Raw genomic sequence first — 17701 nt, forward strand, 5'->3', positions numbered from 1 at the left:
CTGCAACATCTGCTAAGGCATCAGGCATGTGTCTGACAGCAGGAAGAAAAAAAAAAACAACATAAATATCTTTTAATGATGGTAAAGAAATCACAAAGATTTTACCACGTTTGATAAAAATTGCTGTGCTAACATCTTCTACAATGACAATAAGGCACATTGGCATTTAAAAATGACAAATGATAAAGAACTAACAGATGGAGACAGTGTAAAGGAAAGGCAACAATAAGCAGAGGATATAACCCACTGTTACATGTTTTTGGTATGACAACAACTGACACAATACAACTCTTGTGGCAAATTTTGGTCAGCTAGTACAGCCCTCAGCGAGGAGCTGATGGCATCGCATCCCTTCTCAGGCTGTGCCCAAGGCAAAGTGAAGTCTGCATTAGCAAACACACCCAGCACGGAGCAAAGCCACGCAGCAGGCAGTTTCCCCAGCACCATAGATCCCAGCACCAGACCGGGGGAAATGTTACACCTCATTTGTACCGCACAGATAAATCAATAAAAAGGCAATCTCTTATATGTGCTATGCAACTTCTGCAAACTATTTGGGAATAAACTACTGTAAACTGCTCAGGTCAGCTAGCCAACGTGGCCTGTTCCATTCATGAAGTCATGTTTGTTTAAGTGGATTCCCAAATGTGAAAAAGCTGCTCCAGGCAATTTTTGCCATATTATTTATTCTGCAAAACATTATGTCACGAATAATATCTAAAATCACTCTGAATTTAAAATAATTCAGAAATCATATCCCATAGCATACTATGGTACCAGAAATGATTGTTAGCAACCAGAGGTGATGAAATCAAATCACCGTGTGTTTACCAGAAAAAGGGAAGCTTCACCCCTCTAAGCATGTTTCAGCTGCACTTCAAATATACACAAAATCTTATTCCTAAAGACAAAGATTAGACATTAAAAACTTGGACCCAAGTCCAGCAAAATGTTTGGTTCCCTATTGTCCTGTGGAGTCTTGAGATCACCTGGGAGCTGGACTAAGAACGAAGTGCTTTCATTGCTGCAGAGATTGGCAATCCAAGTATTTTAGGCAGTACATTTCCACAACAGGGATTTGATTCTCCATCAAATGTTGTAATATTTTATGTATTTGCACATTAGAAAAATAGCAATGTGCCTATTTATAAAACACAATAGAAAGGTACTAATTATATTATGCACTAAATACATATATATGTATTAAATATTTGAAATTTTACTTAGCCAGAGGCCTCACTTTTAGCATTGTAGTCATCTCAAAAGAAAAAGCAAGACCCAAAATGATTTCCACCTCAGGTAGAATTTGATTGAAATAATAAAGACAAGTGGCTTCTCACATGTGCAGCTGCTCCACCAAAGGCTTACAAACATGACAACTGAGTGCAAGTAATTCTTGGGACGTAACAACGTTATTCAAAGTGCAAAGGCACAGTGCCTCATCTGCACTGAAGAGATTGACCCTTCTAGCTATGCCAGCATAGCAGACGTGTAAAACCCTCTAGTGCAGACACTTACATCAATATTAGCATCCTAGACTGAGACACAAAGCACAACAAGCTCCACAGATACAAAGCACGTTGTATGGCATTAGCAATAGACGACTGCTACCTCCATGGCAGCTTCATTAGCTCAGCTAATGCTATTAAAACAAAGTTTAAATCACCTTGATCACTTAATCACCTTTCCAAAGCATGTGAAAGAAAACCCAGAAGATAATGCCCTGAAACAAACTATCTGCCTGAAGAGTTTCACCCTCAACTAACAGGGTTTCCTCGTTCCAGTTTGTTCTATGATCTTCTGGTAGACCAGCAGTCTATGACAGTCCAGTCGCGTGGGTGATGCCTTTGACCTCCTTAAAAACTCCTAGCATCAACACCAGGGTGCTGGCAGCAGGCAGCTAGGCACAGTGAGGTTGCACAGCCCTTGGGCGGAAGATTCAAAGAACTGGATCTGGGGAGATGTGCAGTGTTGCTGGTCTTTTCAAGTAAGGTTTGAGATGTAGATCTAGGATCCAGCACAGAGTGGCAGCCAGGATGCTCTTCTACCTGCAGAACCTCCCCTCTGCATGCCAGGCCTGTCAGCGATGGATTTTCTGCTGGCACAAGCCAGCAGAAGCAAGCAGAGACGAAGGAACTGCTGTGTTTTTTTCTCAAGAGAGAGGATCCCTCTGTTCATCACTGCAGCCCGGTGGGGAGGGAATGAGGAAGTCATGGCAGCTCGGCTGCCCTGGCTAGGGGATCCCAGTACAGAATTAGATTAAAATTACATAAAAATAAATAAGCACAAAACCAGAAATCCCTGGTAATACCTAGTACAGGACACTGACTCATGCAGCAGCACTGAGCAGGAACTTGGTCCCTGCATTACTATTACACTCATTATGGAAAAAGGCACACTAGCTGCCCGCAGCTCCCTTCCTCCCAGGCTCAGAGCCCAGAGGACCGGGATATTTTGGGGCTGTTTTATAGCTTTTTGCTTTAGCCTTGGTACAAAAACTAAGTAGCAGTTCACAGGCAATAGCAAAATATACAATTCTTCTGCTTACAGTCAAACACACTGTATGTATTTGACTGTAAGCAAAACACAAAAAGAGGCATGGAAGAAGGTGATGAGGTGGATCTGGCAGCGAATTAGGGAGCAGCAGCTGTAGCTGCAATGACTTACTAGGAAATCAGGATCACTAAATCGCACAAGACTGGGGCTGATCATGTCATCATAAATCCAAAGATAAGCACCATGTGCATAGTGGCAGCACCTTTCCACTTTACAAAGTAGACTGAAAACTGTTTCTGCATCAAAACATTTACAAAGGTTAAACATTTATTACTGCAATTGGCACATTAGGAGGAGTTGAACCTGCTATATACGGCAGCAATAAATGCAGGAAGTCTGACATTTTGCAGGAGAATACTAAAGACATTTCCAGGAGCATTTAACATGGCTGAGACTGTGAGTATTCATTTCCATAATGCTGTACTGTTATCATTAATGAATACGTTAATTATCTCTTAATTCCTCATTTAGACGGGTAATTGCTGGATTAATGCCTTTGGGAGAAGAGTTGCTAGAGATCAGGGGGTCTACACAACATTCCAGGCTGGCCCAGCGCTCTGAAAACTGTGGCTGGGACAAACGTCACTGCTCTCTGGTCAGAGAAGTGTTCCCAAAAACAATCATTCTGGGATTCCTTCTTCCCATAGACTACATGTTACGCTGTGAGACAGGGATGAGAGAAGGGCTAGATGGCAGTGGGTATGCAGACTTTTCCTTTTAAAATCCAGTACATGCATTCCCCTGTCTATTTTAGACAGCAGACGGCAGAAGAGCCCCTTCCAGAACAGAAAACAGCCACATCACAGAAACACAACTGGTGAAATACAGCTGCTGCATTCGTCAAACAGCTGCAAAAGGCACGTACGCATGTCTGAAATTCCTTTATAAATCAAATTTTTTAGGGAAACAGTTTTCAGCTGTGGTCCCTGATTCCTAAATATGAAGTTGGATTACTTCTAAAGGGTCCATAAAAACACTGAAGCATACTCCTCTTACGAAGGAGGCTTGCTTTTGCTTAGACTCACATCTCCATTAAAAAGAAAATATTGGCCTAAAAGGAAAATGGTTGAAATTGCAGTTTAAAGAAATCCCTGCCATGATAAGCTCTAATCTCCAGTTAATGTCCAGTGACTCTCTATTACACTAAACTCTCTGACAACTGGTATTTATTTCTGTTCCCTTTTAACCAGGGCTGTGTCAGTTTATACAGAGGATAAACTGTGGCCTCCAGATATTATCTTAAATAAGAACATCAGAAGTTGTTCTTCTGTTTGGCTGGCTGCTTTCACCACTGGACTTTACTATGCTTTTTTAATGTTTTGTTTGAAATGGAATTTGGAAGCTACACTGCCAGTTGCGGCTACACAAACAGCACTGCAGCCAAGCATAATGTGCTCTACCTGAACATAAATCACTTTAGTGTATCTTTTAGCTGTAACCCAAATTAATTCTTTGAAAATCAATTTATGGCTGTTTTATTGTGCTTTAATGCAAACAAATACCCAGGTGCTACAAATATGCATCCTGACAGCTGTGGAACTACTGCATCTTGGAAGTTAACACTCTTATTCCTCCCTTCCTGGCACAAGTGGAAATGAATTTGAAAGAAATGTTAATATTTTCTGATTTCTCCTTCTGTTACCCTACTGTACAGTTACAGGTCAAAAAAATCTTCACCTGGGCAGCATGGAAAGGGTAGAAGTCATCATGAGAGTGTAGAGAGGAAAGACTCACCCAAAACAACTTCTACTTTACTTTATCCCTGCTTCAGAGGATGTCTCCTGGTGGGCCAGAGCAGCTTCTCAGTCCTCCTCTCCCTCTCAGCTACAAGCCCGAGGGGCAAGGGAGTGAGAAAGAGTGGCTGGGGGTAAGCACGAAAATTTGCCTCAACAGAGTGCACCGTTTATTGGTTGTTGTGATTTAATTTTTCATCACGACTTTGAGGAGAGGGCACTTCTAGCACTGTTCTGCTGTCTTGAAAAATAATAGCTACAATCAGTGTTTAAAAATGGCATGGAGGATTTTGCTTAAAGTGAAAAGGCCTCCTGAAGCAGGAGCCTGGCTGCTGGAGCTGCTGAGGACATGGCTGCTCCCTCCCGACGCTGGCCCCTGCTTTGGTAACATAAGCTTGCTAATTATAATTATCCAAACTGCATAAGGGATTCTCAGCACAGAATAAAAAAGTTCATGCAAAAAAAAAAAGCAAAACAGCGGTAGCTGTTTGGGATTCATCTCCGTGTATAAACACACCCTAAGGCTATGAAAGAAAAATATTTGTGCTTTTTGAACACTGCAGAAGCATTAGAATTTTATCTCTGGTATTTGAAGACCTGCTTCTGCCTTAATAATGCCAGTTCTAGAACACATAATTCTAGGATCTCAGTTATACGCTACAGTGTGTCCCTCTGCCCATCTCCTCAATATTTCTACATGCTTCTACAATGTCCTAAAAAATGTAGGACACACTTAACATATAAATGTTGCTAGGTCCTGGGACTCATCTTTCTGCTATCTATTCCTTCTCTTGAGGTCTCAGCTCCTACAGTGAAGTGACGTGTGACATTTCAGCTTTCACTGAAAGAAGTGAACAGTTACTAGTTGCTCAGGAAAAAAAGTAGAAAATAATCCTAAAAAAAGACAGTAGATTTTTATTTAGAAGATGTTTCATGACTTATATTGCATTTTATTACCCTTTTGATTCTTGATTCATTATTTTTGAATGATTAAGACTAAGCATATTGTCCGTATAAAACATCTTTTCCTTTGTAAAAGCTGTCAAGAAACCACAGCACAGACTACAAACTCCCCTGGGAGAAACCACCCTCTTCCAAATGTGTATGGTGTGCTAGGTATAGTTGGCACTCAGTAAAAAAAAAAAAAAAAAAAAAAAAAAATTTAATCTTTCAATTATACTTTCATAATTGTATTCTATTGCTGTAAGAACAGAGAAGAGCCTTCCTACTCAGTGCTTCTATTTTAGAGTGAACAACAGACACGGTTCTTTACGGTTCTGCATAATTTAAAAGCAAAGTACAAAGTTTTATTTACACTAACATGGTGAACAGCTTTCAGCAGAATCCTCTCTGGCTCTTTTTCTAATGACTGTACTTTCTGGCCTACCATCCCCATTCCAAAACGTCCATGACTGAACATGTGTAAAGGGTTTATGGTCCATAAAACCTGTATTCACACACAAAGTCTGTGTGACATAGACAGATGCTGGCTAGTCTATGAGGCCCTTTTCATTTTGGCTCCTGTGACTCTGCCTGGCTTGTAAAACTGGCTATGAAGAGCTGCAGTGTGTTGAGACCCATGAATTACAGATCTCCATATCTAATGTTCACAATTCTGAAGTGCTCCTAAACATTAGGAAAATGAATGATTGACCATAAGCATGAATCATACTTCTAAACAATCTCCTCTGAATAAAAACCCTTCCAGATTATCCAAAGAGAACCAAGCTAAAGAGACAATCTTTCCTGGCATGTAAAAACCTGTGTAGAAATTAGAAAATCATGTCCCTGTTGATTTGGCTGCATTAGTCTGTCAGAAGATGACGACAAAGCATTTAGAGGTGATAGGTAGTTATAAGCTATTCGTTAAGACTTTTTTCCTGCATGTCTAGATTTTACTTACCTAGCTGTCTCAGAATCACCAGCTAAGGACTACACATTACAGACCAGAGCCAACAGTCCCCGTCAGTCATTCCTTAAAAATATAAAGGTGTGATGATATGAAAAAGCAATAACACAACTAGGGACAAAAAATATGTTGCCTTGTAGCACTTTGCTAGACAGGATGCCCAGGCTCCTTCAGGATCTTGTCCCATCCAGACAGACTTCAATGCTGATGATTAAAACTCGGGGGGCGAACAGAAACGGAAAGTTGATGACAGAAGAGAAAGGAGATGAAAATCCACATGAAAACTCTTCAGTTCACAGACTGGTCACAATCAAGTTAAGAAATGCCTTCACTCAGTACCACCTATTGAATCATTACACCTGGCAGACAAAGTAAAGCATTAAAACACACTGCACAGTAACCAATGTGTTACCAACAACCCTGCCTCTTTCCATCTGAGTGCACATATATTTCATACACAAACACACAGACCACACCCATTTTTTTCCAGGCTTTGTTCCAATTTCCTGCCTTCCTCCAGCTAGTTTTTAGACGCAGAGGTCCCACTGTGCTCCTGCACACCCAATGCGAAGTCCACAGCCTGGTGCACGCTGTGGAACAGAAGGTGGTCCTCGCCCTCTTTGAAGAATTCTCCGCGGATCAGGGAACTCCTCACCGAAGGATTGCACTGGGCCAGTAGCACCTGGACATCTATCTCCTTGTAGTCCTTGCAGACCTCTTTGAGCGTGCGTATTCCTGCCGTGTCCAGGAACTGTACTGCACAGCAGTCGATCACTATTGTGTGAAACCCCAAGGGTTCAGAGACAAGCTCCAAGGAGATGCCGGTTTGGTTGCCACCAGAACCCATCTCTTTGTGTCTAAGCATTCTTTTTGCTGCCTTTTTCTTTGCTGCCTTCACCTGGGCTGGGTTGACTCCAGTTTGCTTGTACAGCGTGGATTTGAAGCACTCTTTGTTGATATAGTAGAGGGGTGCTTCGAAACGGAACACCATGACTCCTGGCTTAGTTTGCAAGTTCTTGTAAGCAGACAGGGATTCGTATGTTTCAGACTCTGCCACCCAGCCAAGCAAGGGTGCCTCTGGTTTCTGAGTTCGGAAAATGACACAGAGCATAGAGAAGCAAACGCCAACCAAAAGACCAATCTCAGTACTGATGAGTGCTGAGGATGCCATAGTAACTATCCAGATTATTGTGTCCACCCTGCTCAAATGCCACATTTTTGGCAGGTCTTTGAACTTTCGCAGGGCTCCTCTGAGGTTTACAATAGTTATGACAGCAAGGACACATTTCTGAAGGGAATAAAACAATGGTGCAATCACAAGGAGGACTATTAGGATTAACAAACTAGTCACTATGCCAGAAATCTGGGTCCTACAGCCTGTTGACTCTTTGACAAGAGTCTTGGCAAGAGCTGCACTTGTTGTGAAGCAATGGAAGAAAGAGGGAATGATGTTGCAGAAGCCAATGGCATACATTTCCTGGTTGGCCCTCACGGTGTAACCATGCTTCTTGGCAAACATCTCTGAGAGGGAGACTGTGATGGCAAAGCCAATGATGGCTATGGGGATTGCATCCAAAGCCACATTAGGAATCAGGTTCCATTCTGGAGGTCTGGGTGGCAGAAACCCAGTTGGGATCTCTCCAGCAATGCTCGAGCCATATGTTTCTCTCAGCTTCCCTAAGTGAGATGCCAGAGTAGCTGCCACAACCACAGCTAATTCAATTGGTATTGGAGCCTTAAGCCTGGATTTAAAGCGTTCGTTAAGCTCTTTGGTTGGGATAAGAACAAGAAAGCACAAGAAGCTGGTGATGAGATCACAGATGTTGGTTTTGTGTATGTTTCTGAAGATGTTTATCCATGTGGTTATGACGGAGCCAACGCCACTGCTCCGTGGAATGTCCAGACCCAGGAGATACTTAGCTTGTGAAGTCAGGATGGTAAAGGAGGCACCCGTGACAAATCCGCTGAGCAACGAATCGGAGAGGTACACTGAGACAAAGCCCACTTGAAAGAAACCCATGGCCACCTGCAAGGAATCAACCACACAAAACAGATTAGGATCCAAACCTTGCACAAGTCATCCCTGTGGGGCTCTGGAGGAAAGCGGGATAAAAAGAGCAGCATATGTGGCCTTGGAGAACAAGGCATGGTGTCAACATGGAGCAGAGAGTCTCCATTATTCAGCTGCTCCTTGTGCACTGCACTTAAACGAACTGCATTTCCAACACAGAGAAGGCTTTTTTAGAGGTCACAGAGGTCTCCATACTCTGAACATGTGCCTACTGTTTACCCATTGGCTCAACATACCTCTGCCTGCCTTAGCGGGCAAAAAAGGAACACAAGGGAAAAAGCATTTGAAATATTAGCCACTTTTGCCATTTCTCTCACAAGTTCTTTTGATTTCTATGTACTTTTCAGGGATCCAAAACCTATGCTTTTGTCTGTCTCCCACTCAAGCTCACAACCTGCTATAAAAATACAGCTTATGGCATACCAGCTGCCCCTTGCGCTGTATAAAGCTTGGCCCATCTGGCTCAGAAAGTATATGAGCTGCCCTTGTGATGCAGATTATATATGAATATATAAAATATATGAAAATACATATATATGAATAGAGATAATTTTTTGAAATGCTTTGTCATTCATTTTTTATTAATGTTAGTCAAACGGAAAAATCCTTGGTGCTCTTCCACAGGAATGAGTGGTTTTATGGATACCTACCCTGTGTGTCTTCACACCTGGTAAACTTCCCTTCCTTCCCACCACCCTTCATGCAAAACAGAGCACAGACTTTCTCACAGCAGCTACAGAAACTTTTTGAAATCTCAACAGGTTTTGCTAGAAACCTTTTAACTTCCCAAGATGGCCAACAGGGCTGCCTACACTGTTATCTGAAGATAGCAGGCCAGAACTTACACATATTAAACATTAAGCAGTGTCATCTTGATATATTTCATTAGGTAGTTAAGGCTAATCATGGCTGGAAACTTCCTAAGAATCTCAAAACATTACTGAAGAGAAGGCAAGTTAGGGGCCTGGACTGAATAGACATGGGTTCAGCTCCAAATCCATAGTAGGCTCCTCCACAGTCTAGGTAATTCATTTAATTCAAGGTTTTCCTAGCTGTAAAACCAAAGTAGTGATAATCATCTTACCTAACTGTGTTGTAGGCAACTGATGTGACCAGCTTTTTGTAATTTGATTGTAAAGTTATGAATACAAAGAGAATGTGAGTTTGTTTGGAGCTTCCCATTAAAATTAAACTAATAAAAATCGAGTGTGGGAAGATCTATTGGTTGGCAGGCTGAGAGACATCAAGTAAAATATGCTTAACATTCAGAGTGACTGAAGATAAAATAATTTGACTTTTCAAATAAAGAAACTTAACTGTACCTTCAAAGTTCAGTGCAAATCACAGCTCCAAAACTGCTTACATCCTACAGTGATAAATCCACTGTACACCAGGTGACATAGAACATTTGTGAAATTATTCAACACTATCTTTCAGTACACGAAAAAGTCCTAGGTAATGCCTAAAAGCAATGGTTTAGAGTATCAAAGGTATGTCTCCTTTTCCTCTGCTCTACAATTTGATTAGCTACCACCAGGGATGTCACTGCAGGAAGAAATGAATGTGAACTCACGAAATGAAATATCACAGCTCTGCAGTACTGTTAAAATTAAATCCATCCTAGTTAATGCCTGACAGTCTAAAAACAAAGATATCTGCTTTAATTTCAGCAAGCATGCAATTCTATGAAGTAAGCAGAGACAAAATAGTAAAATATTGTTAAATAATGTATTTTGATATGGTAATAACTAAAAGTTTTGTTTCAATACAACATTATTTTATCTCAGTAGCATCCTTTTCATACAATGACATCAATTTGGCTTTGAAAGGGCAGACAGCAAAGTTTTACAAGCATATCAACAAATGAAAAGAAACTGGAAATAGCTTTTCTGTTCAGATTATTTTTCGATAAAAGAAAAGCCAAATGACCCAAGTCTGGAATTAAAAGCTGACACACCATATTTTGGCCCAACAAAATGGAGGCCCAAGATATAAGCCAGTTCCAGGGCAAGGCAAGGAAGGTGGTGAGCAGAAAGCTACAGGAACAGCAGGTGTTGTCTGGCAATGCTCCAGTGCAAGTCCTTATAGTTTCCACTATGGTAACAAAGCAAGCACAAAATGCTGTTTAGAAAAGGAGAGGACAAAGACAAGTTTCTTGCACTACAGTAACTTGAGACCTCCAGCCTACCCTTCGTCCACTCGCCTGAGATGCAGGGAACATGTGCAACCCCAGCAGACAGCCGATAGGAACAATCACTTAGAGAATTAAAACTGTTTCCACAGAATACCTGTTTGTCCTCCCTCTCTCACCTGATAAACTCCAGCTATGAAGGTCATGGTGGCTCCCACTTTTATTGCATAGCAGGTTTTATCACAGAGCAGGATCTGCGACGTCTGGTTCAGAGGCACAATGGTGGTGTTTACCTGTGTGACTGTATCCGTGTGGGCACTAACAGTGGCCTCCAAGTCGTAGCCAGCTCTCTGCACTTCACGATCCACCACTTGGCCCACCATCAGGCAAAGTGCACCAAAGATACCAACGGAGATGTGGTGAGAGGTTCCAAATATGGAATAAATAATGCCTGCGAAAAAGGACGTATAAAGGCCGTAGATAGGCTCCTGTCCAGCCAAGAGAGAATAGGCAATTGACTGTGGGACTAGTAAGACTCCCACAATCACACCAGACATTAGGTCTCCCAGTAGGCACTCTTTTAGTTTGTATTTAGGAAGCCACTGCAAGATGGGAAAGAGACTGAAAACACAGTTTTTAACTTTGGCTGGAGTGCAGCTGCAAATTTCCTTTGCTCGCTTAACCATCAGAGCCTTCAAGTCCCTCTTCTCCTCCTGAGGTTCCAAGAACATTCTGTGATGGAAAACATGCTTAGCATCATCTCCCTCTGGCACTTCTGCCACTGACCGGACACTGCTGAATTCTGCCGTGGCTGCCATCTTGAGGACTGCCTAGGAACACAAAGAAGGAACATTTTGACTAAATGAATGTGTTACGTCAGACTTTTTAAAAACGGAGTTGGATACGAAAAGCAAGGGCCAATAGTCTTGGTTAAGCACAGAGAAAGAAAGTTCCAATCAAACTTGTAAAGATCCTCCTCGTTACAACCCCTAAAACAAGGAATCATCTTCTCTAGGAAGGAAGCTGATATCCTGTAGAATAAACCTGCTGCTGGTAAAGTTGTGAAATGGAAAAGAATGCGAGAGCATTCTTAGAGAGTCTTCCTTGATAACAATGCTCTATGCAGTCTGTTCCACAGTGCAATGACAGACAAGGAGTTTTATTGTGGTACAACAGTCACTTCAATTCAGTTGCTGAAAATTAACTACAATTAGTGTATTTTTTGTATTGCATAGCTTGGTCTAAACCTCATTTATTTATGCATTTATTAATGTATTTAAACACAGTGATTACACTTGCCAAATGTTGTAAAGATTTGCCACCTGAAAAGATTTAATCCTTACACAATGACTTTATTTCATCTAATCACATTTTTAAATGCTAGTTTTCAAGTAAATTACATCTAACCAAAAGAATACAAACAAGTGCAAGGCATATTAAGGGGGATGGTGTAAGGCAGGCAGCACATTTCTGCCAGAACACATGCTCTAATACAGACTGTTTACATACCATAAAGCAAGGTGATTATATCAAAGCACACTTAGGAACAGAAACAAATTGCCTGAATGTGAGAGACCAAATTCTTGATGAGACAAGTCCTAATGAAACTTTACGATCCCAACTTCGATTGCCTGCACTGCTGTGTTGTCATACAGCACTGTCAGTTTCTGGAAAACATCCAGAATGGTCCAGAAAACTCTCTTTCCATCACAATACCTGTTACCACCAGTATGTTGAAGTCATCAAATTTCATCCAGAAACACACTCTGGTTCTGCAAGTCAAGGTCAGACACTGCAGCAGAACTCTGAAAGTCTTTTTGAACGCTGCCTTTGTAGTCACTGAGTGCTAATAACAACCTGCCACTTAGGTATTAATTATACCTTCTCTATGCATTGCAAACATCAACCAAACTAATATTTGATGCAATGTTTACAACTGAATTAACTATCACATCTATCAGAGCTAGCCACACTGAGCATTTTAAGTATACACCTCCAAATTTATTCACTTAATCAACATCTCACAAGTAGCTATAAAACATTTACTGCTACTATCACTTCAGAATGAACCTCTGAAAAATGTGTGTGGGGAGAAGTGAGAGAATTTATGTGTGGTGCTTAAACTGCCGGCTTCTCCTGCAGCCTGAAACTGATCTTCAGAGCTATGCAGAGAGGAAATTACTTCTCTTAGACTTTGTTCTAATCAACTGAGTGTTCATTTTTTCTTCTTCTGTTCTAGGTTTGCACACTGTCACACAGGGGTATCCAGATGTGGACCACACACATAATGGTTTACAAACAACCACATCTCTAACAGTCCGTTTGCTCAAGAGATGAACAGCTTTTGGTTCTTCTGGCTAGAAACAGCAACCCAAGTAGTTACTATCTTAAAACACCCAAAGCATAGAATACTAAGCTTATCAAAGGACCCACAAGACAGCAGGAGCAGCTACAGATCCACTTCTCTTTCCAGACAAAAGCATTCAGGGATTTCTACAGCAACCTCCTAATTAGAAAGCAACTCAACCTGACTGATCCAATTCTTCCACATTACGCCACAGCGTAAACCCAGAGACAGAGAGCATCTCTCTGACAGGTAAGCTCCTACATCCTTTCACATAGCCAAACACTGCTCCCTTTTTGCTAGCGGCCCCTGGACGCTACTGAAAGGCAGCTTTGTTTTGAACAGAGACCTCCCTAGCCCCAGAACTGTAAGTAACGCCGTTGTATCAGGAGGGGTGGATTTGCTGCACAAGGTGGGGACTGTATGCTTTCCTGTTATCATGACCTATATAACCCATACTCTGTTATACTTTGGGGCAGACAGAGCAGCATTGTCTGGTCTCAGACACTTCACTAACACCTGGCTCCTGCTCTCCCCACCCAGCATGTACTTACAGCAAGGTGTCAATGCTTTTCTCCTGCTCCTGCCCTGTTCTGTACTCCCACACCTTCAACTCTATGCCTACCCCATCTGAAAGCCACATGGGGTCTGCAGGGCAGGATCTTCAAACCAGAAAGAAGACTTAGCACAACAACCAAGGAGAGCGTGCCTCTTTGTGGTTGCAGTACTGAGAGCAGGCTGAACAGCAGCTTTGGAAAATTCACATTTAAAAAAAAAAAAAAAAAAAAGAAGAAGGCTAATGCACTCCTGTGTTAGGTGAGACCTAAGTGGAAAATGTCACAATTTGAACTCAAGTCCTATTTTTGGCATCTATGTCTTTCTATTGGTCCTGACCCTTATAAGTTAAAGAACTGTGAGTTCTGCATCCGAAGATTAGTCCACCCAGAACTGTAATATATTTACATTTCTAGGGGTAAGTTTCCAAATACACTTATTAGCCTTCTTATCTGCTCTTCTTGGATAAGTCAATCACCTAGTATAATACACAGAAAGAGAAGAAAGCATTAGTTTTGCCTATCTTTGGTCCTAATTATTCCAAAATTCCATCTTAGTGCCACCTAGCCACAAGGAATTGCTGTACCACATACCTAAATACACCGCATAACGACAAACGTCCTTTGATTAACATCTTACAGTCCACTATCTATAGCATGCTTTAGAATAATTATATGATTAGCATAGCTGTATGAAGGACTTGGATCTTTATAATGAGAACTTTATGGTGCAAGAAGTGACTTACTCAAGCTCACGCAAGGATCACTTCGAGGACAGTGCAAACTCCCAGCACACATCCTCACAATCCAGATATCTAATCTGACCCACCCAATAGTTATTGCAAAGTCCACTTAGGAATTTTTTATAGCACATACAAGAAAAGAGAAAAAAATGAATATAACATGCAAAAGCAAATGTCTGCAGCACCCAGCACAAGCACATTCTGTATTTGTATTTGCTCAAGCAGTTTTATTCATTTCACAAGCACAGAGTTACAAATCAAAAAGCCTTCATCCAATGCTCAGCATATCAATACTGAAAAGCTAGGGGGAAACTCACCTCCACGCTATTTTTTACGTGTAGCAAATTAGTTAGATTATTTCATCTTCTGACATTTTAGTAAAAAAAAAAAAAAGCAATGAAAAGCCTTCTGATTCCTCTTTCCTTATGCAGGACTTCCAGACAGCTTACTGAAACCTGATAATTTTTCTTAATCCATCAGGAAACTCAAACATGAAACCCAGCAAGTTCAATTTAGCTCTGTGTAGTGTCATAAAATGTCTGCACAGTAGATGGTACCTGTTTTTTTTGGTTGTCTCAACCGTACAAAAATGCTCTAAGTGAAAATCTTCTTGGCTACTAAATTGCAGGCGTATACTGGATTTTTGTGTTCACCTGCATAACAGCTTTCTGTATGAGGCATGAAAAGGGCCTTTCATCACACAGTCACAGCCTCTCAGGATGTCAGGACACTATGAAATGACACAATTTTCAAAACTGTTTCACCCGTTTCTTTTTGAAAGCATTACTCTGTATTACTTCTGAAACCATTTAGCCCAACCACACTGAATAAAAATGGATTTTGTTCTTAAAAAAAAAAAAAATAAGATCTGTATACTGAATGATATTCTGCATATTTAATCTGGAAAAGATACTACTGTGTTTTTTGTTTTGAAAATTGCTATTTTCATACAGGTCATTTGTATGCCTAGAATACACTTTTATCTGCTCCTTTTGGCCTCAGTAAGATCTTCAGGGGTTGTCTCATTGCCATGAAAACTCTACATAAGCAAAGGATACGGCACAGAACTGTGGAAATTTCCAGTATCTCTCCATCATGTTATCAAGCAACTGCCATAAAATCAAGATATGGGGAGGTACTGCACTCCTGAGGTCCAATGACTTTTACAGACTATTTCTGAATCCCATGTGGGCTTCTCTTACTGATCCCTTTATATGTTAGAGGTGAACTAACATCTGCCTAATGCCTGTCTTACTGGAAACTCTAACTGCAGCACAGGGCTTGGATGCCTTGGACTTCCATCTGTGTCCCAGAACACAGTCACCCTTACAGTAAGAGACTAATGTACTGTGAAGCTCACACAAGGTCTGGAATAACTTACTTCAAGCTTAAATGTAAGACCTGAGTAATTAAGAGTAGAAAATAAATGAAAATAAAAGCGTCGTTTCTATATCACCGATATTAGTTTTCCAGATTATTTCTCTGAATTTCATTTGCATGTATTGTCACTGTATGCTCTCACTATCCAGCCTCATGTACCCACCTGCTAGACATAAGAAGTTTCAGGCATGCACTTGAAAACTAATGCATAAACACATCATTTGAAGAGGCATGATCGTTTTTGAAGAGACGTAGAAGAGAAATGAGTAAATTAGAAATCCAAGTTCAATATGAACTGAACAGTACTACCTCAAGGTCCCTGCAAAATTTCACCCTAAGAATATAAGAGGAAAGTATATCACTACGTTTTGATAACGAAATCTTCACACTTACTCTTTTTGGACAATAGACTCAGCTGTTAGCAAATAACTTCCTTACTGTTGTGGAGCAACAAGGAAATTCAATACTGCCACGATAACGCCAAGATAGGCACCAGAGCAGCACTGCATAATCCTTAACACTTTCAAACAACATGTTCAAGATACAAACATTCATTTCAATCGTACTACTGAGATCTGAGGAGCGTAAAAAGACATACCGCCCTTACCATGCTTAACCAGCACAGCTGGGGACCAAGCTACCAGGATAATCACCAAACTTGAGCTCATGCACAAGAAAACACGCTGCCACACATGAAGATGGATAATAAAACACTGCTTGCATGAAATATGGGATCTCTTCCTACGTCAACGACAGTTCAGCCGGGTGACAATGCCGCTAGGTGCTGGGCCCGCTCTGTGGAGACGAGAGCCACCCATCTCTAACAGGCAGCTGGGTGTCCAGGGCGAAACACGCGCTGCCTGCCCTGCCCTCACGCCGCAGATCCCGTCGGAGATAGCCAACGGCTGCCTCCCACATAACCCCAACAGCCTTCTACTTTGGCACGGAGCATTTCCAGCAACTCGCTTCTGCCTCCTCGGGACCCTCCGTCTGCCCTTACCATCAGTCGGCGAGGTCAGAGCACCCAAGGGCTGCGCTCAGGGACAGGCATTGCGCTGGGCACGCAGAGGAAGCTCTGCCCCGAAGGAATTTCCGCAGCAGCTAACGCCAGCTCATGAGGAACCCACTCCCTGCGTGGCTCAGCCTGCAGCCCTGCCACCCCAGCACGGCTCGGGGGGCTCCCTGGGCCCGGGTGGACAGTGCAAGTAGCTGAGCGTAAAATTGAAAACCTGTAAAAAAAAACTCACTGAAAAAAAAAAAAAAAAAAAGCGGGGGAGGGGGGGGGAAGGAAAATCCACGCACTCGTCACACTCCTGAAATTGCGATTTCTGCTGAGAATGCGTGTAGCGGTGTGGAAGCCAAGGAAGGTCTGAGCTGCCAGGATCACGAAGGGAACCGTGCTGTCCCCGGGGGGCTCAGTGCCACCCCCCGACCTCAGCCGCGTTTCGCCTCGCTCTGGCCGCGCTCCCTGCCCCGCTCGCAGCTCCGCGGCTTTCATTTTCTCTTTCCTGCCGCCTCGCATTATTTGAAACCCCGCACCATGAGATGCTCCGGGAAGCGAGGTTGCGAACACCGAGCCCCCTGGAAGAGCCGGGGCGATCTCACACCGCCAGCCCCCTCCTCAACCCTTTGCGCTCAGCCCCTCCGCCGCGCCGCACTCACCACGGGGCCGGCGGCGGCCGCGGGCAGGACGGGCTCGGCTCGCCTCGGCTGGGCTCCGGCAGCTGCTGGAGGCTCGGCAGCGCCGGCCCGGCCCCACGCCTCGCCCCCGAGCCGCCTCCCCGCCGAGGGGCCGGGGCCGGGAGCCGCCGGCCGGGCAGGGCCGTCCCCTCCGCGCCCCTCAGCGCGCCGCCCGGCCCCCGGGGCCACCGGCCGAGGAGAGCCGAGGGGGCGGCGGGGAGGTCGGAGCCGGCCGGGACAGCCGAGTGCCCCGCTCGGCAGGACGGGGCCGCTCGGGGCGAGGAGCCCGGACAAAATGGCAGTTGCGAGCCGCGGCCCAGCCCCGCCGGGTGTTAGAAGCGCCCGGGCTGAGCCTCCCACCCCACCCCCGGCTCCCTCCTGCTGCCCCTCGGTCCCACCGTGAGGGCCCTGCCCTGGTGGTCCTGCCTGGGCTGTAGGGATAGTGTGTAGGGACACCGTGTGGGGACGTTGGTTGATCCGTGTGGGGGATTGTTGGAACCCTCACACGCACAAGGCGTGTGGGAAAGCAGAAGTCTTGCTCTTGGAAACAACCAGGGCTATGCTGGCAGCAAGGAGATCGGAGCGGGCCTGGGGGTTGTC

General features: G+C 43.3%; 1 protein-coding gene across 6 annotated transcripts; it reads right to left on the minus strand.

Annotated features, from left to right (window-relative positions):
* Nucleotides 1-57: 57 nt before the first annotated feature.
* SLC26A2 (solute carrier family 26 member 2) lies at nt 58-17217 on the minus strand. Of its 6 annotated transcripts, none has more exons than XM_068698656.1 (4): nt 17084-17150; nt 16422-16650; nt 10694-11230; nt 58-8224 (listed from the first exon to the last, which is right to left on the minus strand). In XM_068698656.1, the coding sequence occupies exons 2-4, from the start codon at nt 16422-16424 to the stop codon at nt 6719-6721; spliced, it is 2046 nt and encodes a 681-aa protein (XP_068554757.1). In that variant the 5' UTR covers nt 16425-16650; nt 17084-17150; the 3' UTR covers nt 58-6718. The 6 variants fall into 6 exon arrangements, with proteins under 6 accessions (XP_068554757.1, XP_068554752.1, XP_068554753.1 ...); XM_068698651.1 differs by having other exon boundaries at nt 10580-11230; nt 17084-17146; XM_068698652.1 differs by lacking the exon at nt 17084-17150 and adding an exon at nt 16724-17021 and having other exon boundaries at nt 10580-11230; nt 16422-16630.
* Nucleotides 17218-17701: the final 484 nt, after the last annotated feature.

This window comes from Anas acuta, chromosome 14 (assembly GCF_963932015.1).
Source record: "Anas acuta chromosome 14, bAnaAcu1.1, whole genome shotgun sequence".
Taxonomy (NCBI): domain Eukaryota; kingdom Metazoa; phylum Chordata; class Aves; order Anseriformes; family Anatidae; genus Anas; species Anas acuta.